The sequence below is a fragment of the Cibotium barometz genome, chromosome 10 (assembly GCF_041138505.1).
Source record: "Cibotium barometz isolate CiBa-2024 chromosome 10, ASM4113850v1, whole genome shotgun sequence".
NCBI classification, from domain to species: Eukaryota; Viridiplantae; Streptophyta; class Polypodiopsida; order Cyatheales; family Cibotiaceae; genus Cibotium; species Cibotium barometz.
The window spans coordinates 43388678-43410964 of record NC_141055.1 but is presented as its reverse complement, the minus strand read 5'-3'; the positions used below and the strand labels follow the sequence as shown (position 1 = coordinate 43410964).

At 43.3% G+C, this 22287-nt stretch overlaps 1 protein-coding gene across 1 annotated transcript in view; it reads left to right on the top strand.

Annotated features, from left to right (window-relative positions):
- The first annotated feature begins 5655 nt into the window (after nt 1-5655).
- LOC147634940 (THO complex subunit 4A-like) overlaps nt 5656-22287 on the top strand; it is a 34411-nt gene continuing 17779 nt past the window's right edge. Inside the window, exon 1 of the mRNA XM_086804204.1 lies at nt 5656-6004. Within this exon, the coding sequence (XP_086660330.1) occupies nt 5774-6004 (231 nt within the window). The 5' untranslated portion in view covers nt 5656-5773. The remainder of the gene's footprint in view (nt 6005-22287) is intronic.

The window sequence follows — 22287 nt, the reverse complement described above, 5'->3', positions numbered from 1 at the left end:
AATTGTCTCCATTCAGTTTGTCGTCCTTGCTCGAACACGGGAGACCCATCTCCTTCGTCAATCCGATCCACCTCTCCAAAAAAAACAACGCAGCCCAAATCTCGTCCACGCTGAAAATCTGTAGCACTCCTCCGGCTGAAAAAACGCAGATTTGAAGGGGTTCTCCACGATGAAAACGCTGCTAGATCCGAGCCCTCCTCTTATAGCAAAAACGCTGGTCCAAGGGTGCTTCTTGTGATGAAAACGCAGCAAATCAATCGCTCTCCTGTCGACTGAAAAACGCGGCTGAGATCTGCCTTCTCCTCGCGCTCCGGTCCCCTAGGCGTTGACGTGCCTTGGCTCTGATACCATGTCAAAGTTGACAACGCGGAAGTAGTATTTACGTTAGTGAGAAAACGCTAAGGGAGAGAGGATGAGAGAAAACGCTGGCAGAGAAAGAGAGAGAGAGGGTACACAAACGCTAGAGAGAGAGAGAGAGAGAGAGAGAGAGAGAGAGAGAGTATTCGAACCAACATAACAGCAATGAATTAGATGAATTTTACAATGGAGCTAGGGTGCTTATATATCCACAAATGGACTTGGCCGACCTCACTTGAGATGCATAAAATTTTTTTTAACATCTATCACATCTTATCACATCCCATTTACATCTTATCACATCCATTCACATCCTATGGCATCTCATTTACATCCATTCACATCCATTCACATCCTATCGCATCTCATTTACATCCATTCACATCCTATCACATCCCATTTACATCTTATCACATCCATTCACATCCTATCGCATCTCATTTACATCCATTCACATCCTATCACATCCCATTTACATCTTATCACATCCATTCACATCCTATCGCATCCCATTTACATCTAATCACATCCAGTCACTTCCTATCACATCCCATTTACATCTTATCACATCCATTCACATCCTATTCCTATTTAGTAGCTTTTTCTACCTCGATACCGATAATGGGACTTTTTCTAAATTTTTGCCAATTGCTTGGCCTAGATAAAGGTTCTTTTTCTCGACGACTATTTCCATATTCTTTCTCAATTTCTCAAATGAATTATATTCAATATTCCTCTTTTGAATAAAAGAATTCATGGGATTTACAAAAATCAATTCTACCCATATTTTCACTTTTGATAAATAATCATAAATTGAATTATACTAAAAATTTCTCTTTTTTCCATTTAATTTCTTGGACCTCAAATATCATGGGAATTTCTCTTTTTGCATTTAATTATTTGCATTCCAATGTTATGGGAATTCCTCTTTTATCATAAAATAAATCTATCTAAAATTTTAATAAAAATATCCATTAATTCAATATGCCAAGAATTTCACTTTTACTATTTAAATGATTGAATTCCAAATGTCATGGGAATTCCTCTTTTATCATTTAAATATTTCATATGCATAAAATAAATTTATCTAAAATTCATCTTTGAATTTAAATAAAATATCTACTAATTCCAATATGCTAAGAATTCCACTTTTCCTATTTAAATGATTGAATTCCAAATGTCATGGGAATTCCTCCTTTATCATTTAAATAAAATTACCATAATTTTCTCTTTTCTTAATTATTTAATTATACATAAATCTTAAAAATTAATTTTTCCTTGAATGTGATGAAAACCATTCGTTTAGCCTAGGATATTCAAATCTAGAATAGGGTAGGAAGTCCTCTTTTCACATTATGCATAAGAATGAATTATGTACCAATTTCTTAAAAATTTTACCATAGCTCTGCTACTATTACTAACAAGTTTTAATATTTTTAAAAAGAATAAGATTTAGTAATGTAATTATGATAGTATAACTATCTTTTAGCCTTAAATCCAATTTATGGATTTATCTCATAATATTACCATAATTTACAAGCATATAAGTATAAAAAACCATTTTCTTAACCTCTAGCTTTACAAGCCTAGAGTTTGATTTGTGAATTGGGAATTTCTCCATGAGAAGCATCAATTGAATAGAGAATTGGTCATAGGAATGACCATTCTTTGGGGGAGAGAGAGAGATAAACATAAAAGCATCCTAATTTAAGCATAAATGTAAACTTTTCTTAATTATTCATTATAACTCTTAAGAAAAGCTTGATTTGCATTATAAACACTTAATTAAGAAACTTCTCAAGCTTGAGAGGGGTTGAGAAGTGAAAACATTGAGAGAATAGTAGAGAAAACCATAAAATTACACTTTACCTCTTGTTTTTGCTTGCATCTCTATCATAGAAGAAGCCCCCAACCAATCAGTTGGTTTTTGTGTTAAAAGGAAAGCTCCAAGGATGGTTGAAGAGAGAGAGAGGCTCCACTCTCTCCAAAAGTAGAGGATTTTTAAGGGATAATAAAAAATATCATTATTTTAGTATAATACTGGCATGGTATAGCTCACAGATTTTTTTACAAAAGACTAAGGATCTATTTATAGGTGAGGGAGGCCTCTAACCAAGTCCAACTAGATTCTAGAATTTTTCAGGTTCAGTTTGGCTAAATTTGGACAAGATTTGGACCTAGTTTGGCTAAATTTGGACAACATTTGATCCAGGAGAGAGGAGAGATAAAAATATCACAATTTTTTTGAGTTAAAAGCTCCACCACATGTGTGAAATAGGCGCCTCCTTGAAGTCCCCCCTTCTCCTTACCAAGGTGTCAAAAATGTATCATTATACCAAAATATTTCATTTTTTAGTAATATCTCATAGTTTTTAACTAATAAACCTTGTACTCAGTCAACTCTTCATCTTATGTGGGCATTTACTCATTTTTGGCTATTTTCTTTTATTCATTGGATTTATCTCCTCCCCACACTTGGATTGATCCTATTGGCCCATAGGAACCTTAATTAGACCATAATCTAATTTTTTTTGAAAATCACATTGGAAAGTTCTTTTTGAATTTTTGTTTCAGGGGAAACCATTTTAGACACTAGGAGGATTTTTATATCCAAAAATATCTCAATTCCTCTCTCTAGACATTTTCTCTCTCCAGGCCAAAACAAGATCTTTCTTCTATTTCAGAGAGGGGAATAATTACAAGATCAAAAGGAGAGGTTCTTACACCTGTACACCTCAAAAGCTGGAGGGAGGAATCTTACATCTATATACTCCATGATGTATTCAAGTTATACTTTAGATTCATTACATCATTATTCTCCTTCTTATTTAGAAAGTTCTAATATTCCATTTTTATCCAAGTTGTAATGTATAACTTAGTTTAATTTAGCATTCTCCAAATGTCTTCTTATTCTCCTTCTTAAAAAGTTATAATTTTCTAATTTTTATCCAAGTTGTAATGTATAACTCAGTTTAATTTAGCATCTCCAAATGTCTCTCTACATATTTGATTGTTATATTGCCCACTCTACATCATTGTAATATTTCAAAGCAAAATTATTCCTCGAAAAACATGATCGAAATGGAGAAACATAGTGAATTCATGCTTTGGCCACATTGATTAAAAATTTAATTCGGCCAAATAAAGAGAATATAACAATGGAGCAAAATTTTAAATCAATCAAATAGAGAGAATATAGCACTACAATCAATTTTTAGACAAATCAAACAAATAGAATATAGCCATGCAATCAAATTTTAAGCAAATCAAATGAATATAATATAGCTATGGAATCAAATAATTATGTTAGTTTAAGTGAGATAATATCCTCTTTACTCACGCAAGTTAATCATATTAAAATCAATGAGTTGAAGGTTATAAAACATAATTACTTATTTATAAAATTAAGCAAATACAAGATTGAGAAAGAAATAATTAAAGTAAAAAAAGTCCAAATTCGAAAAAATGTAAAAAAGGAGTGTTTATGGTAATTGCTTATGGTAATACATGTGACTCCCGCAAGAATTGTTTATGCTAATACATGTCTATGTAATAAAAAGAAGTGTCTACAGTAATACATGTGATTCACCCTCTACTACCTCAGAAGTGTCTATGGTAATACGTGTGATTCGCCCTCTACTCCCACAAGAAGAACATTATGAATTATCGTAAAAATTTAACTAACAAAGACTTTTATTCGATACACATTAGGAAATCAACAACGAATGGATAGGATGTAAGAAAGAAAAATGTGTAACTACTTCCACATACGTGTACGTATGTGGAAGAGAGAGAGAGAGAGGTGTGCACGATGAGAACCCCATATTAACCTTTCTATTCAACGCAGAAAATGAAAAGCCACCTCTTCCCCTTGTTGAACGATGTTTTCTAGAAATGGAAAGTGTCGCTCTAGAACTTTTGAAGTTTGGATATTTTTTTTTTCTAAATTTAAAATACCTTAAATTATAAGATTATCTGACATGTAGTAAATTCTAACCTCAATTAACTATTTATTTTTTATATTTTTTAACAAATGTTTAGCCCCTATTGGCACCTAGAACCATATTATTATATGAATTAATAGATCCACGAGACATAATGATTTTAAAATTTATTAATGTTCTAAATAGAAGGCATGAGCAAAAAATAAAATAAAATGCCATCAATTCAATAGAGCCAACCTATACTCTGGATAGAATAATGCGATTGAAAAAGAAACAAGATATCAAAATAAACACATAATACAAGTGAAATACAACCACATTTGACACCTATAAAAACAAACACTTAATACAAGTAAAATACAACCACATTGGGCACCTATAAAAAGAATTACAATATCAAACAAACAAGTGAAAGACACCTATAAAAAGAATTACAATATCAAAGCAAACAAGTGAAAGACACTTATAAAAAGATTACAAATAGGAAACAATATCAAAACAAACACTGGATATAAGTGAAATATACCACCACATTATAGGGAACGACCACTGAAAACTAAATTAAAACATAAACACAACAATAAACCATACACAAATAGATCACCTATTGGCAGACTTATAAAAAAAAGAAATAATAGAAATATGAACAACATACACTTATTGGATTGACCACTCTGCAACTTACTTAATGCAAAAAACAAATTAAAACAATCAAAATAATAAAATCGATTCTCTAGACTTAAAAAACTACAGAAGCATCTAAAGAAAACTTTGATATATTTAGTCTTCGCTCATGATATAGTCATTGGATAGATTAATCATAGACCATGTTTGGAAAGGATCAAGAATTTACAATCAATACTGAAAATATAAGTGCCTGCCTATTTTGCTATATCCATACCTTTGTGAAATGAACAAGGGCTATAGACTATGTTAACAACAAGAGTAGTTCTTTTCAATGGAGCCATACTATATTTGACATAAATAATCAATCCCTTACAATTTATGTTGTTAAAAGGCAAAAGCTTGAGCTGTGTAGATGAAGTCAATTCTGTTCATGAAAAAAAAAGAAGTATCGTTACTTGTTGCAGCCTTCCAAATGGGCATGCATACATGTAATGCATCAACCCATCAAAATACATAAAACATATGGGAAGGACACCATTTGCAAATGGGCATTTGCGACTTGTATTAATGATGATGATCCTATAATTCTAGGCGTATTAATGAAGATGATCTAATAATTCTAGGACCTAAAGGATAGTTAATGGTTTTAACTTTTAATGATGATGATCTTACAATCCTAGGGCCTAAAGCATGGTTATGCGACATTAAATCTTTGATTAAGTTCAAACCGTATATCAGGCGGTTTCGACCTTTCTCCACCTGCGCTAGCAAACAAGCTTTTCTCCACCTTGGCTGCGCCATAGCTGCGAGTGATTGAAGAGCTTTTCGCACAACTAAACTTAGGCATGGCGAGCGCGCTTGACATGCCATTGGATGACCTGATCAAGGCCAACAAACAGGGTGGAAGAGGAAGCGGAAGAGGCCGAGGCCGAGGACGTAGTGGAAGCGGAGGTGGAGGAGGGTTTCGCAGAGCAGCAGGTGGATACGGCGACTCTTTCTCTGACTCTGTGCCAGGCCCGATTCGCAGAGACAACTTTATGTCAAGCTTTCGTGCTGCGCCGTACATTTCTGCTAAGGCAAGCAACTCCCCATTTTCTTCTGTTTGACTGCGGCCTAGGGTTTTAGGTTTTTCTGGAGTTTCTGCTTTTGATAAGGCTTTTTCTTTTGCAAAGTGTTTTTCCTCCTGTTGACTAGGGTTCTTCTATTCCCTAGTATTTTTCTTGTTTCGTAGAAGTTTTCCTGTTGCCTACGGTTTTTCCAAGGTTTCCTGTTGCCCAGGGCAGTGGCAAAAGCCTAAGAAACAGGAAAACCAGGAAAAACACTAGGGTGTAGAACAACCCTAGGCAAGAGGAAAACCAAGAAAAACCATTAGCAAAAGCAGGAAAAAACTCAAGCAGCAGGTTTTTCCCTACGGATTTTTGTGGCTTTCTGTTGCCTATGGTTTCTGCTTAGAGTTTTTCCTGGTTTTTCGTTGTCTAGGGCTTTTCATATTCATGGCTCTTTCTATCTTCTAGGTTTTTCCCCGGCTAGCTAAGTTATATCTTATGCCCTTTTTTCCCCGGTTCACACATTCTTCAGACAGGATGTTCTATTTTTTCGGTCTTCCAAGGACTAGAATAGCTTACTTATTATGCCTGCCTTTTGTAACCCCCCCACCCCCACCCAGGCATTTTCCCATGGGTGTATCTATTCCAGACCAAGTTTGAACCTTCCCTAGTCTGGTCCAGACCTGAAGAAATGATGCTGTCGTAAAAAAGCAGGCATACAAACAGGTTAGCATCCCCCATCACATGGAAGGGGAGTGTTCAAAAAGCAGAGCTGGCACAGAAAATTTCTAGCACATGCCCAACTTTTCACAATTTGAGTGTCCTAGGGAACTCTTTGAGATTTGCAGGGATTGAATTCTTGCCAACAACCTCCCCATCTGACTTGATAGCAAGTGGCCTATGATCATTTGCTGAAGTGAAAATGCACAGTACAAACTAACAAATGTTTGTGAATCGTGCCTGGGACACGGTCGCTGTAAGCTACCAGTAAGTTTCTGTTGGATCTCATGCCTGCTTTGGGTGGCAGGGATGGTTGTGAACCAGGCTTAATCACTAATCCACCCCCCCCCTCTTCAAACCCTTTTTTCTCCCCTGCGTTTTTGTGATGCATGTTTAGTAATGGAAATCGTATTCACCAAACATCATACGCTAAACATCGTTGAAGCTATAGGATTATATACACAAAACACAATACTTATTTGAAGATATGGGAGGCAGGCATTTTCCCATGACCTGTTTGTATGCCTGCTTTTCATTTCTTCAGTTCTGTGCTGCAGACTAGGGAAGGTTCAAACTTGGTGTGGAATAGATACACACCAGTTGAGATAGTAATTTGACAGCAGGCCAAGGTCTTGAGGTCCTGTTTACAAACAGATGCCCTGCACATGCACAACTTTTCACAGTTTGAGTGTCCTGCTTGCTCAAGCTGCTCGCAGGGGAACTCTCTGAGATTTGCAGGGATTGAACCCTTGCCAACAGCCTCCCATTCTGACTTGATAGCAAGTAGCCTACTTTCATTTGCTGAAGTGAAAATGCACAGTAGAAACTAACAAATGTTTGTGAATGGTGCTTGGGACATGGCCGCTGTAAGCTAACAGTAAGTTTATGTGCTCTTGATGAAGGACTCCGCAAGCGGGGTGGGCACCCTCTATGGCTTCGCTGCATCTATCCCACCATATGTGCCATGCTGCAATGCTATCGCAAATCTCCCATCTCTGACATGAGCCCAGTCTCCAGTGGTCTGTAGATGGGGCTGTGCTCGATACCTCCGAAATACGGAGGTGAGACACTTGAAGGCATCATCTTAGCCTCTGTGGCCCAAGTGACGGTGCCCCAAGAAATGATTTGGGTCGAGGCCCTATCCATCATGAAGCAGAGAATCCGCTGCCAAACTTGCTAAGCCTTCGGGCAATCCCAAAGGCAATGACGTTGAGGCTCTTGAGGGTGGCTGCACCTCGTGCAAGCTGCGGGTTGACCTCCAATGGCCAACCATGTGCCAACCGCCAAACTCTTGTGTGCCACTAGGGAAAGAGGATGATCTTTCGAGGCCGAAAACTGTTCGAGAGCCTCTTCCAAAAATGTGAGGAAATGTTGAGAGAGGCCATGGGACTACCAATGTATTGCTGCTGTCAGGGTGCCATCAATCTCTGGCATTTGAATCCTGTGGCCTAGCCATGTTGTATATGCAAAAAGGGGGCATCCAAGGTCTCCTCCTGATCAGTAGGGCCATGCCAAGTCTATTCTCCCGGGCCCCATTGGAGGCGCGTGAGGGGTCGGCTCTTCCATATCCATAGCCACCAGAATCTCTCCTTGGCCACCTTGGCACGTGGGGGTTCTATGTGCCACTTCTGCTCCTGAAATCCAATTACCCTCACCCTCCGTAAGGTGCAGCCACTGAAATCCTCCAAGGGGGGGGGGGTGTTGGATCTCTCTAATCTGCCATGTGAACCAATAGAAAAAGTAAGCAAACCACTGCTCTCGTTTGCTCTTTGGACTGCCAAAAGAATATCATGCCTGGTAAACATGCTTAGCCATAGAGGGAGAGTCGGGTATGGATAGAGTTCAACCACTCGTGAGGGATAGCACTAAGCAGAGTCATTGTCGATGCTGAGCTTGTCTCTACCCCGCATCCTTGTCAGGCGTCTCTCCTCAAGCTCCAAGGGTAACTCTTGTGTGCAAGCGGATCTCCAAGGGACATGGCAGGTCCCATGCTTAACACACCCCATGATACATGAGGTTTGGTCCTCAACATATGGCCACTGTGTTGAGAAAAATGTGGTGGATGAGATATGTGGAGGAGATTCACTCAAAGAATACAAGAAAATATATTGTTTATTAAGTTGTTTATGAATACAACTAGGCCTTGCTCAATGCAAAATGCCTCCTAGTTTCACCTTTAAATAGGTGAGCTAGTGGACCATAAGTCCATTCACACACACACCCTTCTCCTACCCTTTTACATGACCTTAGTCTTTTAATACCCTCCCTCAATACCAACCATGAAAGAATTGGAATAGGTGGTATTGGACATAGGTTGCCTTTATAACATTAGGCGTACAAGGTTTAGGAATATAGGTGTTGTTACATTGAGATTTAAAATAGGTGCTCAGAGGAGTCAGAGATTGATACAAAGTTAGTCTCTGACTCTTTGTTAGGACATTTAGAAGTGATATGTCCCGTTTGTTTACACTTGTTACATTTCATTTTGTTGGGATATTTGATCCAACAATTATTTGCCAAATGGGATATTTCATTTTGTTGGGATATTTGATCCAACAATTATTTGCCAAATGACCCACCTTTTTGCAATGGGCACATCTTACTTTGACCACTTGATGTGACAAAGCTTGTTCGATATTCGATGAAGTGGTTGCATTTGAAGATTCAGCTCCTCCCTTTGGCCTCTTTTCTTCATCAAGACAAGATTGAATAACTCCTTCAAGGGTGGGATTAGGTATGTTCTTCAGGGTGGTGACTAAGGTGGGGTACACCTTCTTGACTGCTTTTAGTAAAACAGCCACTGCATCATCTTCATCCATTCTCGCATTCACTGATGCAAGTTGAGCCATAAGGCCCTTCAAGTGAGAGATGAAGGCTCCAATGCTGTCTCTCTCTTTGAGTTCCAAGCTGAAAAATTCAATTTTAAGTGAGATCTTGGAATTCTTACCACGAGCTCTGTCATGGCCCTGTGAAAATGGAACAGTATAAGTGTGGGCATGGTGGTTGCAAAGTCAGAATATTTTATGATTCACATGGGGTGTAATATGCGGAAGCTTCGGAGAAGGATCGGTACTTCAAAACTCAGAAATCAGCACTCTTTTCGCGACAGAATTATCGCACAAAACTGAAAGACGATGTGCAGAAAATAGAGAGAGAAAAGGGGAGATGGAGAGGACACAGTATTGGGTCCCAATTACCCTCTGTAGGGCCCCCACCACGGATGGTGTATTTGCTTTATTAGAATGATGTAAATCTGAAAACAAATACAAAGTACTTGACCTTTTCTTGGCTGGAAAACCTGCCCTTGACCTTCAGTCCTTCACCCCTTTGCGTTAGCAACCTCTTGGCTGTCCTGGCCCTTGTTTGCTTGATGCACTTGGTGAATTATGAGATGGATTCATGGATTATGGGCTGGAGTATTTATACTCCACATAGCATCCAGTCGGTTGGCTTCAGGAAGCTCCACGACTGTGTCTTATTAATAAAATGCTTTCACACTTAATTAACTGCTGTCCAGCCTGCGCAGCCTTCTGGGGCAGCATCCTGGCTGCTGGGCACCATGCACATGGGTGTGGGACTGCCCCCCCACACCTGGCCGACTGGCTGGGTAGGGTTTCTGACCCTGTCGGCTGCCTGTCCAGCAGCAGTACAGCTGGCCGACAGCCCCTCCAGCCCATGCCATGGCTGGTGGGCACAATGTGGGCCCTCCTGGCCCCTTGGGGATGGTTCTACACCTCTCCCATGCCCACACTACAAGTGCAAGTGCAAGATCTTCTCACTTGGGGTAGCCCTATGGGCTGGCCCCATCTCTACATGCAAACCTACATGCCTACAGAGGCCTGGCATCCAGTTGCAAACCAGATACACAGAACATCTGACATCATTCCAGAGGGGGACTCACAGCGCGGACTGGCACTGCTTTATGTGCAGGACAGTGCACACCTGACCTTGGACTCATGTGCAGGACAATGCACACCTGACCTCGGACGACTGAGATGGATCCCTGGCTGACTCGTCCCGGACTGGGCTCACATGGGACCAGTTCACCATCCCAGGTCCTGCACCTTCTGTACAGAAATGTCTACGTGGCATCCAAGTGCGGGATGCACGTGACATCCCCTTCTGCTTAACTTGACGGAAGCTGCATAGCCTCCAAATAATCCGTCAATAATGCCGGATAGTCTTCGAAAAATTCTTTGTCGAGCCATACCGCTTCATGAGTTCCTCGGTCTTGAAACTTCGTGAGGAACTGTCGTAGTCTTCGGCCTGAGCCATGCTTGAAACGGTGCAGAAGGATCTGTTCTGGAACCATTACTTCTGCTTCATCAATGATGTCTGGTTCCGCTTCGTCTTTGACCTCTGAAGGGGGTGGACCTGCATATGGCTTTAACCAACTGACATGAAATACATCGTGCATAGTCCAACTCGGAGGTAGCTTTAACTGCATAGACACCTCATTAATCTTTTTCCGGATGGGAAATGGTCTGAAGCTCCTGAAAGACAACTTTGGGCATCGCTTGTCCACCTGCTTCAATCTTTGCTTCATAATCCGAAGATACACCCAATTTCCTTCCGAAAACTTCATGTCCCTTCGGTCTTTATTGGCCTGTCGAGTGTAGGCCTCTTGCGCTTTAGCCAATCTGTCTTTAACGGACTCTAGGATCTCCTGGTAAGACTCCGTTACTCTGTTCGCCTCCGGTACGGAAGACGAAGTCCTGGTTAACAACGACTGGAAAGGCCTTCCAAACGCTGCCTCATATGGAGTCCTGCCAATAGCTGAAGAAAAAGAGTCATTCAAAACAGCTTGAACTAAAGGCAAAAACGATTCCCACTTACCTTGTTGATCGTGGACATAACACTTCAGCACATCAAAGGCCAACTGGTTGTATATCTCTGTCTGGCGATCTGTTTGTGGGTGGAATGCATTGGAAAAATTCAACTTAGTACCAAAATTATCAAACAATGCTCTCCAAGAATGACTGGTAAACTTGGCATCTCGGTCTGACACTATGGTCCTAGGAATCCCACCAATCGGGTACCAATGCCGAATGAATAGCTGGGCAACATCCTCGGCGGTCACATTGGCCCTGCAAGGAATAAGCATAACAAATTTGCTGAACCTGTCAACAATAGTTAAACACTGTGTATTACGCTTACTCGGACTGGGAGGCAGATTTGTGACAAAGTCCATCGAAATGTCCTGGAAAGGACCCTCAGGAATTGGCAAAGGCTGTAACAACCCTATCTTCTTTCCACGAGGAGCTTTCACCTTTTGACAAATGTCACAGTGTTGTACATATGTAAACACATCACGCCTCATCTTTGGCCAATAGTATTGCTGTTCTAATTTCTCCAGAGTCGAATTCATGCCCCTATGACCACCTGTAATGGCGTCATGGGCATCATGGAGAAGAGCTGCCCGGAATGATTTCATGACACATAGTCGGCCTTTGTAGAAAAGCCAACCATCGCGTATCAGAAAATGGCATGGTCCTGTGGCATCCAATGCCTGTTCCCACTGTGTACCGAATTCCTCGGAATCCGTGTACGTGTGCTTCATGTCTTCTAGTCCTGTATCAACAAGGTCAAGTCTAGTGGTCTGCATCGCAGATACTTGTCCCTTCCTGCTCAAAGCATTGGCCACTGGATTGGCCTTTCCTGGAAGGTACTCAATCATGCCACCGAACTGCTGGAATATCTGACTCTAGCGGTGTTGTCGATCACTCCATTGTGTACTTGGCATCGTCTGAATCCAGCGCAATGCCTGATGGTCAGTGCGAACCTCGAAGTCACGGCCATACAGGAAATGTTTCCAATGTTTCAAGGCCTGTATAACTGCTAGGAGTTCAAGATCATAGATTGAGTAGTTCTTTTCGGCGGGCAGTAACCTATGAGACATGTAAGCTACCGGATGACCATTCTGTTGCAATACACCTCCAATTGCGATGTTACTCGCATCTGTGATCACCTGAAATGGTTCGTCCCACGAGGCAAGGGCTAAACAAGGCGCTTCTGATAAAGCCACCTTGAGGGTCTGGAATGCCTCCAACGCTCGTGGAGTCATTTGAATCTTTTGCCTCCTTGTTTTCACTCCCTTTAGCAGATCGGTGAGGTCGGCCGAGAGATCAGAAAACTTGTCAATGTGGGTGGAATATGCCTGGCATATACCCACAAATGATCTAATGTCATAAGCAGTCTGAGGTACTTCCCAGTTAATAATCTCGGCCACTTTAGCCGGATCAAGTCGAATGCCTTCAGCACTAATTATATATCCCAAGTAATGTACCTGGAACAGATAAAATTCTGATTTCTTTTCATTGACATAGAGCTCGTTGCTTTCCAGCAACTTAAGGACTTTCTCCACATCAATGTCATGCTGCTCAACTGTAGCTGAAAATATGAGTATGTCGTCCAAAAATATGAACACACACTCCAATCAACTCCCGGAAAATACGCATCATCATGCGGTTGAATGTAGCTGGGGCGTTCGTCAATCCAAATGGCATAACCACAAATTCATAGTGGGCCCGTTCTGTACGGAAGGCTGTCTTGGGGATGTCCCCCTCTACAATCCGTACCTGGTGGTACCCACTCTTTAAATCCAGTTTGGAGAACACCTTAGCTCCATTCAGCCTCTCGAGAATATAATCAATTCGAGGCATTGGGAATTTGCTCTTGATAGTCAGCTTGTTGAGTGCACGATAATCGACACACAACCGAGAAGACCCATCTTTCTTCTTGACAAACAAGATCGGTGCTGCAAATGGCGACACGCTGGGACGGATGAAGCCAGCTTGCAACAATTCTTGGAGTTGGCGGTCCAACTCCGATTCCATTGCCTTAGAAAGGCGATACGGAAACTTGCTCGGGGGTTCCGAGCCTGGGAGGAGGTCAATCTTGTGATCCTCCGGTCTGGACGAGGGAAGCTGGGGAGGGAGACTGTCCCGAAGAAAAATCTTCTGGAACTTTTCATGGAGAACCGAGTACTTCTCGGAAGCACTGGCCACCGTCTGGGCTGTCTGGATGTAAATCATCGCACACTGTGCGCCTTTCCTAACTGCTCGCTTAGCTTGCAAGTGGCTTATGAGCGGAAAGTTTGGAATACCTGGCTCACACTTAATGGTCACACTGCAGCTTCTAAAGGAACAAGCAAGAGTTGTTTGTCACTTTCACGTGTTGGAGCCAGAGGCTCCTGGGCTCTGTCCTGGGGAAGACCCCGTCTGGTTCTGGCTTTTGCCCCCCGAGGCGTTAGCCTTGGGAGAAGCCGGCTGGGAAGTCTTGGGCTTGCCACCATTGTGTTTCATTTCTGCACTCTGCACAAGCGAGAGTGCGTCCTCAAAGGTGGCTGGCCTAAACATACGCACCTGCCATTGGATTTGCGTGTCCAGGCCATACAAAAACTACTCTTTCTTGTCCGTATCAGATAAGCCTAATTGCAGACACAAGGTCGAAATTTTATTGGCAAACTGAAGGACTGGTTGCGCGTTTTGACGCGCTCCCCTGAACTCGTCTTCGAGTCGCTCAAGGTAGTGGGGCGGTAGAAACCGCTGCTTAAGGTCACGGACGAACTCGTCCCACACATAAGCGGCCATACCTGTTCTGGTGTGGGCATGAGCCCACTGAGTCCACCAAGGAATGGCCTCACCTTCCAAGTACCAACTAGCTAAGATCACTTTGTCAATATCTGTTTTCCTAAGTGCGGCAAAGTAAGCTTCAAATTGATGTAACCATGAATACAGAGTAGTGGGATCGAGTTTACCATTATACTTACTGAAATTCATTTTCTCGGGAAAATGATTCGAGGGCGCCGCTGGTGTCAATCTGGCGTCCAAAGCTCTGAGGTAACGCTCGTGTTCCACTCGTCGCATGGCGTCGTCTTCTCGTTGTCGAATCTCCAATGCACGCATCTGCATCTCAAGCAAGGAGCTTGGCTGCGGCTGTGACCCCTCGAGAGGGTCCCTGTGACGAGGATCTGGTATCTGGGGTACGGAAGGAGAGGGAGGAGGAGATGGAAAACGCGACGCTGGAGAGCGAGAACGCTCCTCCAGAGCCAAAATCCGCGCCTTCTGCTCATCCAACTTGGTTGTTTGGTCTGCGATTGCTCGCATCATCTGCTGGAACATGTCTGTGACACTCAAGCCGGGTGCCCTCGTTGGGCTGCCTGGTGCACTCTGGTCCCATGGTTCTGGTTCTCTCGCGTCGCCAAAGCTCGCCATAGCGGGAAAATGCAGTTTCTTTCCGGAACGCAATCTGACCATCCACTATCTGTGTGGGAGACTTCCGGAGGCTTCCGGAGGCTAAAAACCAACCGTCCTTCGAGGGACCGGAGTCACTCTGAAAGGGGTAGTCCACCGGCGTCTAAAAACCAACCACACGAGCGAAAAAATTTTCTGGTTTTCTTTGCTGAATCTTTGTCCTTGAAGTGAGCTCTGATACCACTGTAATATGCGGAAGCTTCGGAGAAGGATCGGTACTTCAAAACTCAGAAATCAGCACTCTTTTCGCGACGGAATTAACGCACAAAACTGAAAGACGATGTGCAGAAAATAGAGAGAGAAAAGGGGAGATGGAGAGGACACAGTATTGGGTCCCAATTACCCTCTGTAGGGCCCCCACCACGGATGGTGTATTTGCTTTATTAGAATGATGTAAATCTGAAAACAAATACAAAGTACTTGACCTTTTCTTGGCTGAAAAACCTGCCCTTGACCTTCAGTCCTTCACCCCTTTGCGTTAGCAACCTCTTGGCTGTCCTGGCCCTTGTTTGCTTGATGCACTTGGTGAATTATGAGATGGATTCATGGATTATGGGCTGGAGTATTTATACTCCACATAGCATCCAGTCGGCTGGCTTCAGGAAGCTCCACGACTGTGTCTTATTAATAAAATGCTTTCACACTTAATTAACTGCTGTCCAGCCTGCGCAGCCTTCTGGGGCAGCATCCTGGCTGCTGGGCACCATGCACATGGGTGTGGGACTGCCCCCCACACCTGGCCGACTGGCTGGGTAGGGTTTCTGACCTTGTCGGCTGCCTGTCCAGCAGCAGTACAGCTGGCCGACAGCCCCTCCAGCCCATGCCATGGCTGGTGGGCACAATGTAGGCCCTCCTGGCCCCTTGGGGGTGGTTCTACACCTCCCCCATGCCCACACTACAAGTGCAAGTGCAAGATCTTCTCACTTGGGGTAGCCCTATGGGCTGGCCCCATCTCTACATGCAAACCTACATGCCTACAGAGGCCTGGCATCCAGTTGCAAACCAGATACACAGAACATCTGACATCATTCCAGAGGGAGACTCACAGCGCGGACTGGCACTGCTTCATGTGCAGGACAGTGCACACCTGACCTTGGACTCATGTGCAGGACAATGCACACGTGACCTCGGACGACTCAGATGGATCCCTGGCTGACTCGTCCCGGACTGGGCTCACATGGGACCAGTTCACCATCCCAGGTCCTGCACCTTCTGTACAGAAATGTCTACGTGGCATCCAAGTGCGGGATGCACGTGACATGGGGGGTAAAGACGAGTAACGAACATGTCACAGGTGATTGAAAATGCTATGACAGCTAATGCGTTACTCAAAGGTGGTTCATCTGGGTTTAAAGGCAGTAAGAAATTGAGCAAGAAAGCTGAAAAATTTGGGCATGCTTCTCGTGATGCTAAAGGGTCTTCAGAGACGAAGTATAAGAAGTTGCCAATGCCCAAGAGGACTTCTGAGGAAAGACAGGCTTTGAGAGATGCTCAAAAGTGTTTTTACTGTACTGAAGAGGGGCATATGTCATTCAATTGTCCCAAAAGAAAGTCCCAAAAGGACTCTGACAATAAAGGAGAGCCCAAGCCAAAGAAACCAAAGCCTTCTGCAGGCTTGATCTTGTGGGGGAGCAGCTAGGTGGTGAAGCTACAGAGTTGTGCAGGGCATGGAGCAAAGTGAGAGATCAGAATGCTTTGATCTTCTTTGACACAGGTGCTAGAGCCAACTTCATTTCACCAGATTTGGTTGGCCGATTGGGGATTCGCGCAGAGGAGATGGGGCCGTTACATGAGGCAAATATGGCTTGTCCAGGGTATGCAGAACCCGTTACTCCTATCATTGGGAAGCTTCGGCTTCATCTGCAGGGTTATGTGGACAGTGAAGAGTTCTTCATCATGCCTTTGGATGGCTGTGATGTTTTGTTGGGGATGCCATGGTGCCACAGGGTACATGCGGTGGTGGATACTTACAATAGGAAAATCACTCTGACTCATAGAGGGAAAGAGCATGTATTGGATGTAAAACTCAAAGGGGAATCTGTTCCTATTGTATCCGCTTCGGCGATTTCATCAGTAATGAAAAAGCATCTTTTCGCGTACTTGATTTATGTAAAGGATGCACAGGATGATGAGTCTAAGTCTAATTTGTCTATGTTAGATAAGGACAGGACTGATTTCTTAAGTGGGTTTCAAGACTGTTTTTCCGAGTCATTGCCAGGAGAATTACCTCCTGAGAGGCCAGAAGATCATGCCATAGATCTGATTCCTGGTAGTACTCCATCGAATAGACCGCCGTACCGTGTTAGTGCAGCCCAACAAGGAGAGATTATGAGTCAGGTGCAGGAGCTTTTGAATAAAGGGTTGATACAGCCTAGCTCATCATCCTTTTGCTCACCTGTGCTTTTAGTACAGAAGAAGGATGGTTCTTGGTGCATGTGTATTGATTACAGGGCGCTGAACAAGAACACCATCAAGAATCGATTCCCCATACCGAGGATAGATGACATCTTGGATCGCTTACAGGGATCCACAGTTTTCAATCGTATTGACTTGAAAAGCGGGTATCATCAGATACGCATTAGACCCGAGGATGTGCATAAGACAGCATTCCGAACCACGTTTGGATTGTATGAGTTCTTGGTTATGCCCTTTGGTTTGACGAATGCGCCTGCCACATTTAACAGAATGATGGATAGGATTTTTAGGCCTCAGAGAGAGTTTGTGGGCACATTCTTTGATGATATGATTGTGCATTCACGAACTGAGAAAGAGCATAGAAGGCATTTGGCCATTGTGTTTGCAGAACTCAGAAACCATAGGTTGGTTGTTAATGGCAAGAAGAGTGAGTTCTTTTTGCAAGAGATACATTTCTTGGGGCATATTGTGTCTGGTCATGGAGTCTGTATGGATCCAGCAAAGGTGGAAGCAATACTTAATTGGCCAGCTTTGAGGACCGTGCATGATGTACGCAGTTTTCTAGGATTGTGTTCCTATTACAGGCGATACATACGGCACTTTGCTGAAATTGCTTCGCCTCTTCATGCTTTGACGAAGAAAGCAACTCCGTTTAGATGGGCTGATCGAGAAATTACAGCATTCAAAAAGCTCAAAGAAAAGCTTACTTCGGACCCAGTATTGGTGTTATCGGACCTCCGAAAGGCTTTTGTTGTCCAGTGTGATGCAGTTCTTATGCAAGAGGGACATGTGATAGCCTATGAGAGTAGAGTATTGCAAGATGCTGAGAAGCATTTACAGGTGTATGAGAAAGAGATGTTGGCTGTAATTCACGCTCTTTCTACTTGGAAACACTACTTGCTTGGGGCTGATTTCACTGTACAGACAGATCATCAGACCTTGCGTTATTTCCTCACGCAGACTAAGCTTTCAGAGAAGCATATGCGTTGGGCAAACTTTTTGTCAATGTTTCACTTTCAGATTGTACATGTGGAAGGCAAAAAGAATGTAGTGGCAGATGCTTTGTCACGCAAGCCACAGGTCTCTGCAGTTTCACTTGCTTATCATCATGAGCTTGATGAAATGAAAGAGCAGTATGCCCATGATGAGGACTTTGAAAGGTTGTATGATTAGATGTCTGAGGGTCAGCGGCATGAGCACTATACTCTTAGAGATGGGTTTTTATTGATGCACGGCAGACTGTGTTACCAGGCCATTGCGACTCAAGGTTATGATTGAAAGCCATGCTCCACCGTATGCAGGTCATAGAGGTATTGACGCCACGGTCAAAGCAGTGGAGACTTTCTTTTATTGGCCAACCTTGAGAAGAGATGTTGATGCCTTTGTGAGGCAATGCATCGTATGTCAGAAGGTAAAGTTTGACCGTCAGAAGACACCAGGGTTATTACAGCCTTTACCTATTCCGGATAGACCTTGGGAGAGCATTGCCATGGATTTTGTATTTGATCTTCCACGGACACAAACGAGAAATGATGGCATTTGGACTATCATATGCAGGTTCAGTAAGCAGGCTCATTTCATTCCTGTGCGGAAGACAATTAAAGTGGATCATATGGTGAAGTTGTTCATGGCGAACATCTTCAAGTATCATGGCTTGCCTACGTCTATCATTAGTGACCGTGATCCACGGATGACGAGTTTGTTCTGGAGAGGGTTGTTTGACAACATGGGTACAACTCTCAAGTTTTCATCGTCATTTCATCCACAGACAGATGGTCAGTCAGAAGAGGCTAACTCTACAGTGTTGGATCTTCTAAAGTGTTATGTGTCAGAGCACAAGCAACAATGGGAAAAGTATCTTCCTTTGGTGGAGTTTGCATATAACAACACTGTACATAGCTCGACAGGCAAGGCGCCTTTTGAGATTGTAGAAGGAGGGAAGAAGGTACCACCCATTTTGCATACAAAGGATAAGATCTTTGAGGCTGATCAGTATGTGGAGAGCTTGGATGAAGCTTATCGGAGAGTTAAGTTGGCCCTCCAGAAAACTCAACAGAAGCAAAAGAAAGCCGCAGACCGTCACAGACGTGATTTACAGTTTGCATTGGGTGATTGGGTTCTTTTGCGCTTTGAAAAGGCTAGACTCAAGAAGATGAAGGGTAAAGAGCGCTTATTCCCTAAGTTGAGCATGCGATATTATAGACCTTTTCAGGTTTTGGAAAAGATTGGTGAGGTAACCTATCGTTTGAAGTTACCAGATCACTGGAGGATTCACAATGCTTTTCACGTGAGTCTTCTTAGACCTTTCCGTGGGGATGTGCCTGAGGATGTATCAGATGAGGCTCAGCCGGAAGTTGAGGAACTTGATGAGGTTCTGATTCTAGAGCAGATACTGGCACAGGTAAAGTTTCCCGTCGCTATCTTGTGAAGTTCAAGAACTATTCACCGATGGATGCGAAGTGGATGGAGGAAGGTGACTTAACAGATTCACCTCAGGTTTTGCAGCTTTATCTCGATGCCTTTGAGTTAGAGCCGACTCTTATTGTGGCTCATTCAGGTTCAGCAGAGCATGGGTCTGGAGCATTACCTGATGCTCAAGAGGGGGGTAGCACCTCCACTCCCTTGATACATACAGGCTCAGATGACATCTAGAGGTCGCTTGGTGCAGTTTTTATCTCATCCGAAGGTACTGAGGCTGACAGTACATCTGTTTATGGGACTTCTATGATATATGTGTACTAGTCACATGAGATTTTCGTGGATATGTATGGTTCACAGTGGTATACAACTTGGACTATTACTATGCCATTGGTTTGCAGTGAATGTTGATACATGTGTATGGCTTAGAGAGATTGGGACGCTGATCTTGCCATATTGTATATTTCACTTTGGATATTTTGATGCATCACCAGAATGCAATTGAGGACGCTTGCCATTTTTCAAGAGGGGGGTATGTCATGGCCCTGTGAAAATGGAACAGTACAAGTGTGGGCATGGTGGTTGCAGAGTCGGAATATTTTATGATTCACATGGGGGGGGGGTGCCCGGACAGAGTTTAAGATGTGTGGACATCCCTAGGTGTGAAGGGGGGGAACTAGAACATTAAACTTTAATGTTTATTAAAGTTTGCCCCTAGGCCTTAGTGGCCCCTAGGGACTTTTAAAGTTTGGGGCCCTAGGGATTATTTTGGGGAGGAGGGCCACTCTTTGGAGTGTTTCTCTCTCCTCTCTCTCTCTCTTCCCTTTTGGGAGTCGTGGAGCAAAAGTGGGCACACAAGCGTGGAAAAGCAGAGAAGGAGGAAGGCGACTGCTGGAAGACTGCTTTGCTGCTGTTTTTCTGTGTGCTGTGTGCTGGAGAAGGCCGTACAACAGCCGTACAACTCTGTACGACTGCAGGTACTGTTGAGTACAGGTGGCGTTGAGCTGTAGAACAGAGGCAGCCATAGCAGGCGACTGTCAACAGGTGGCTGCAGGTTCAGGTACAGGCCGTACAGCCCTGTACGACAGCCGTACAGTGTACGGACAGGGCTGACACAAGCTGCCCTGAACAGAGCTGCTGCAGGCGGCGTTGGACAAGTGCTGGGCAGAACTGGCTGCGCTGATTCAGGCGAGCACAAGTGTGGACAGCAGGCTGCGTGTGCAAGTACAACTCTTGGCATGTGTCCCGAGGTAGTACAGACGGGTACGGGGCTGTTTTTCAGATCTGTACATTCACAGTCAGCATAGAGGTGATCACAAGGAGGAAGGTACATACAAGTACAAACACATGTGTGAAGCAGGGTTGTGGACACAAGTGCTTGCAAGTATAGATTGGTACCGTTGCTTCCTCCAGTGCTGTTTCACTAGCTGAATTGAATAAAGAAATACCGCAAGGGGCGCCAAGCTTTGGGGCCAATAGGTGTCGCTTTGTTTTCAGATTTGGGCACTCTAGCTCCAATCTGTTTTGTTTTATCATCTAGACTACAAGTGGACGGGTGACTGCTAGTCTACCGCACTCTGGTTTTTATCAGAGGCCGGTTTCAAGCTCCATAGAGCTTATCAAGCTCATCCCATTTCTCCTTTGCAGTCGGAAGCTGGTCCACATGGTGAATGAGAGCCTCATCAAGATAAAGCATGATGATGGCTTGTGCTCTCTCATCATCTTCAATATCTTCAGCCTTAGTTCGATCAATAACCTTAGTGCCGGAGATGAATGGCCAAAAACCTTTGGACATCATCTTGTACTTGACAAGGACTTGCCAAGTGTGGAAGCTCTCTCCCGAGAACTTCTTGATTTGGGTGTTTTCCTTTGACATTGGGTATTGAAGGAGGTTACCAGAGAGTAGGATTATGTCAATACAATGATCCTCTAGTCTCTCTGGGGGTAATTGTCTTGGAAGTGAATCAACAAAACAATCAGAATATTTACTTAAGAAATCAATCTTATCTTGATCTACGGGAGCTACAGCATCATGCTCAACATTATCAGGTACAAAGACCAAGTAAGAACAGATTTCTTTATTGCCTTTGAAATAGATATATGGCTTACAATGGGTATGGTACTCCCAGTAGTACCCGCATCAATACAAACTTCCCTACCCCTATGAGTAAACATAATCTTGGGATCCAAACGGTTATGGCAAGGCATCCCAAGTATCACATCACATTCCGTAAGTGGTGCCACGAGGAAGTCTTTATGATCCAAATATCCATGTATATGTATGTGAAGCTTCCCAACGATGGGAGTGACCTTAACTTCCTTGCCCTCAAAGGCAGCATTTGCATGAAAGTCCATGTCCAATTCCTCAGGCTTTAACCCAAGAGCAGCAACCATCTGTATGGATATGAAGTTATCTGTTGAGGCATTATCAAAAAGGAATAAAGCTGTTTTGGTCCTTTAACTTGCCCCAAGCTTTGCATAAAATCCTGCTCTTTGGTTTATGTG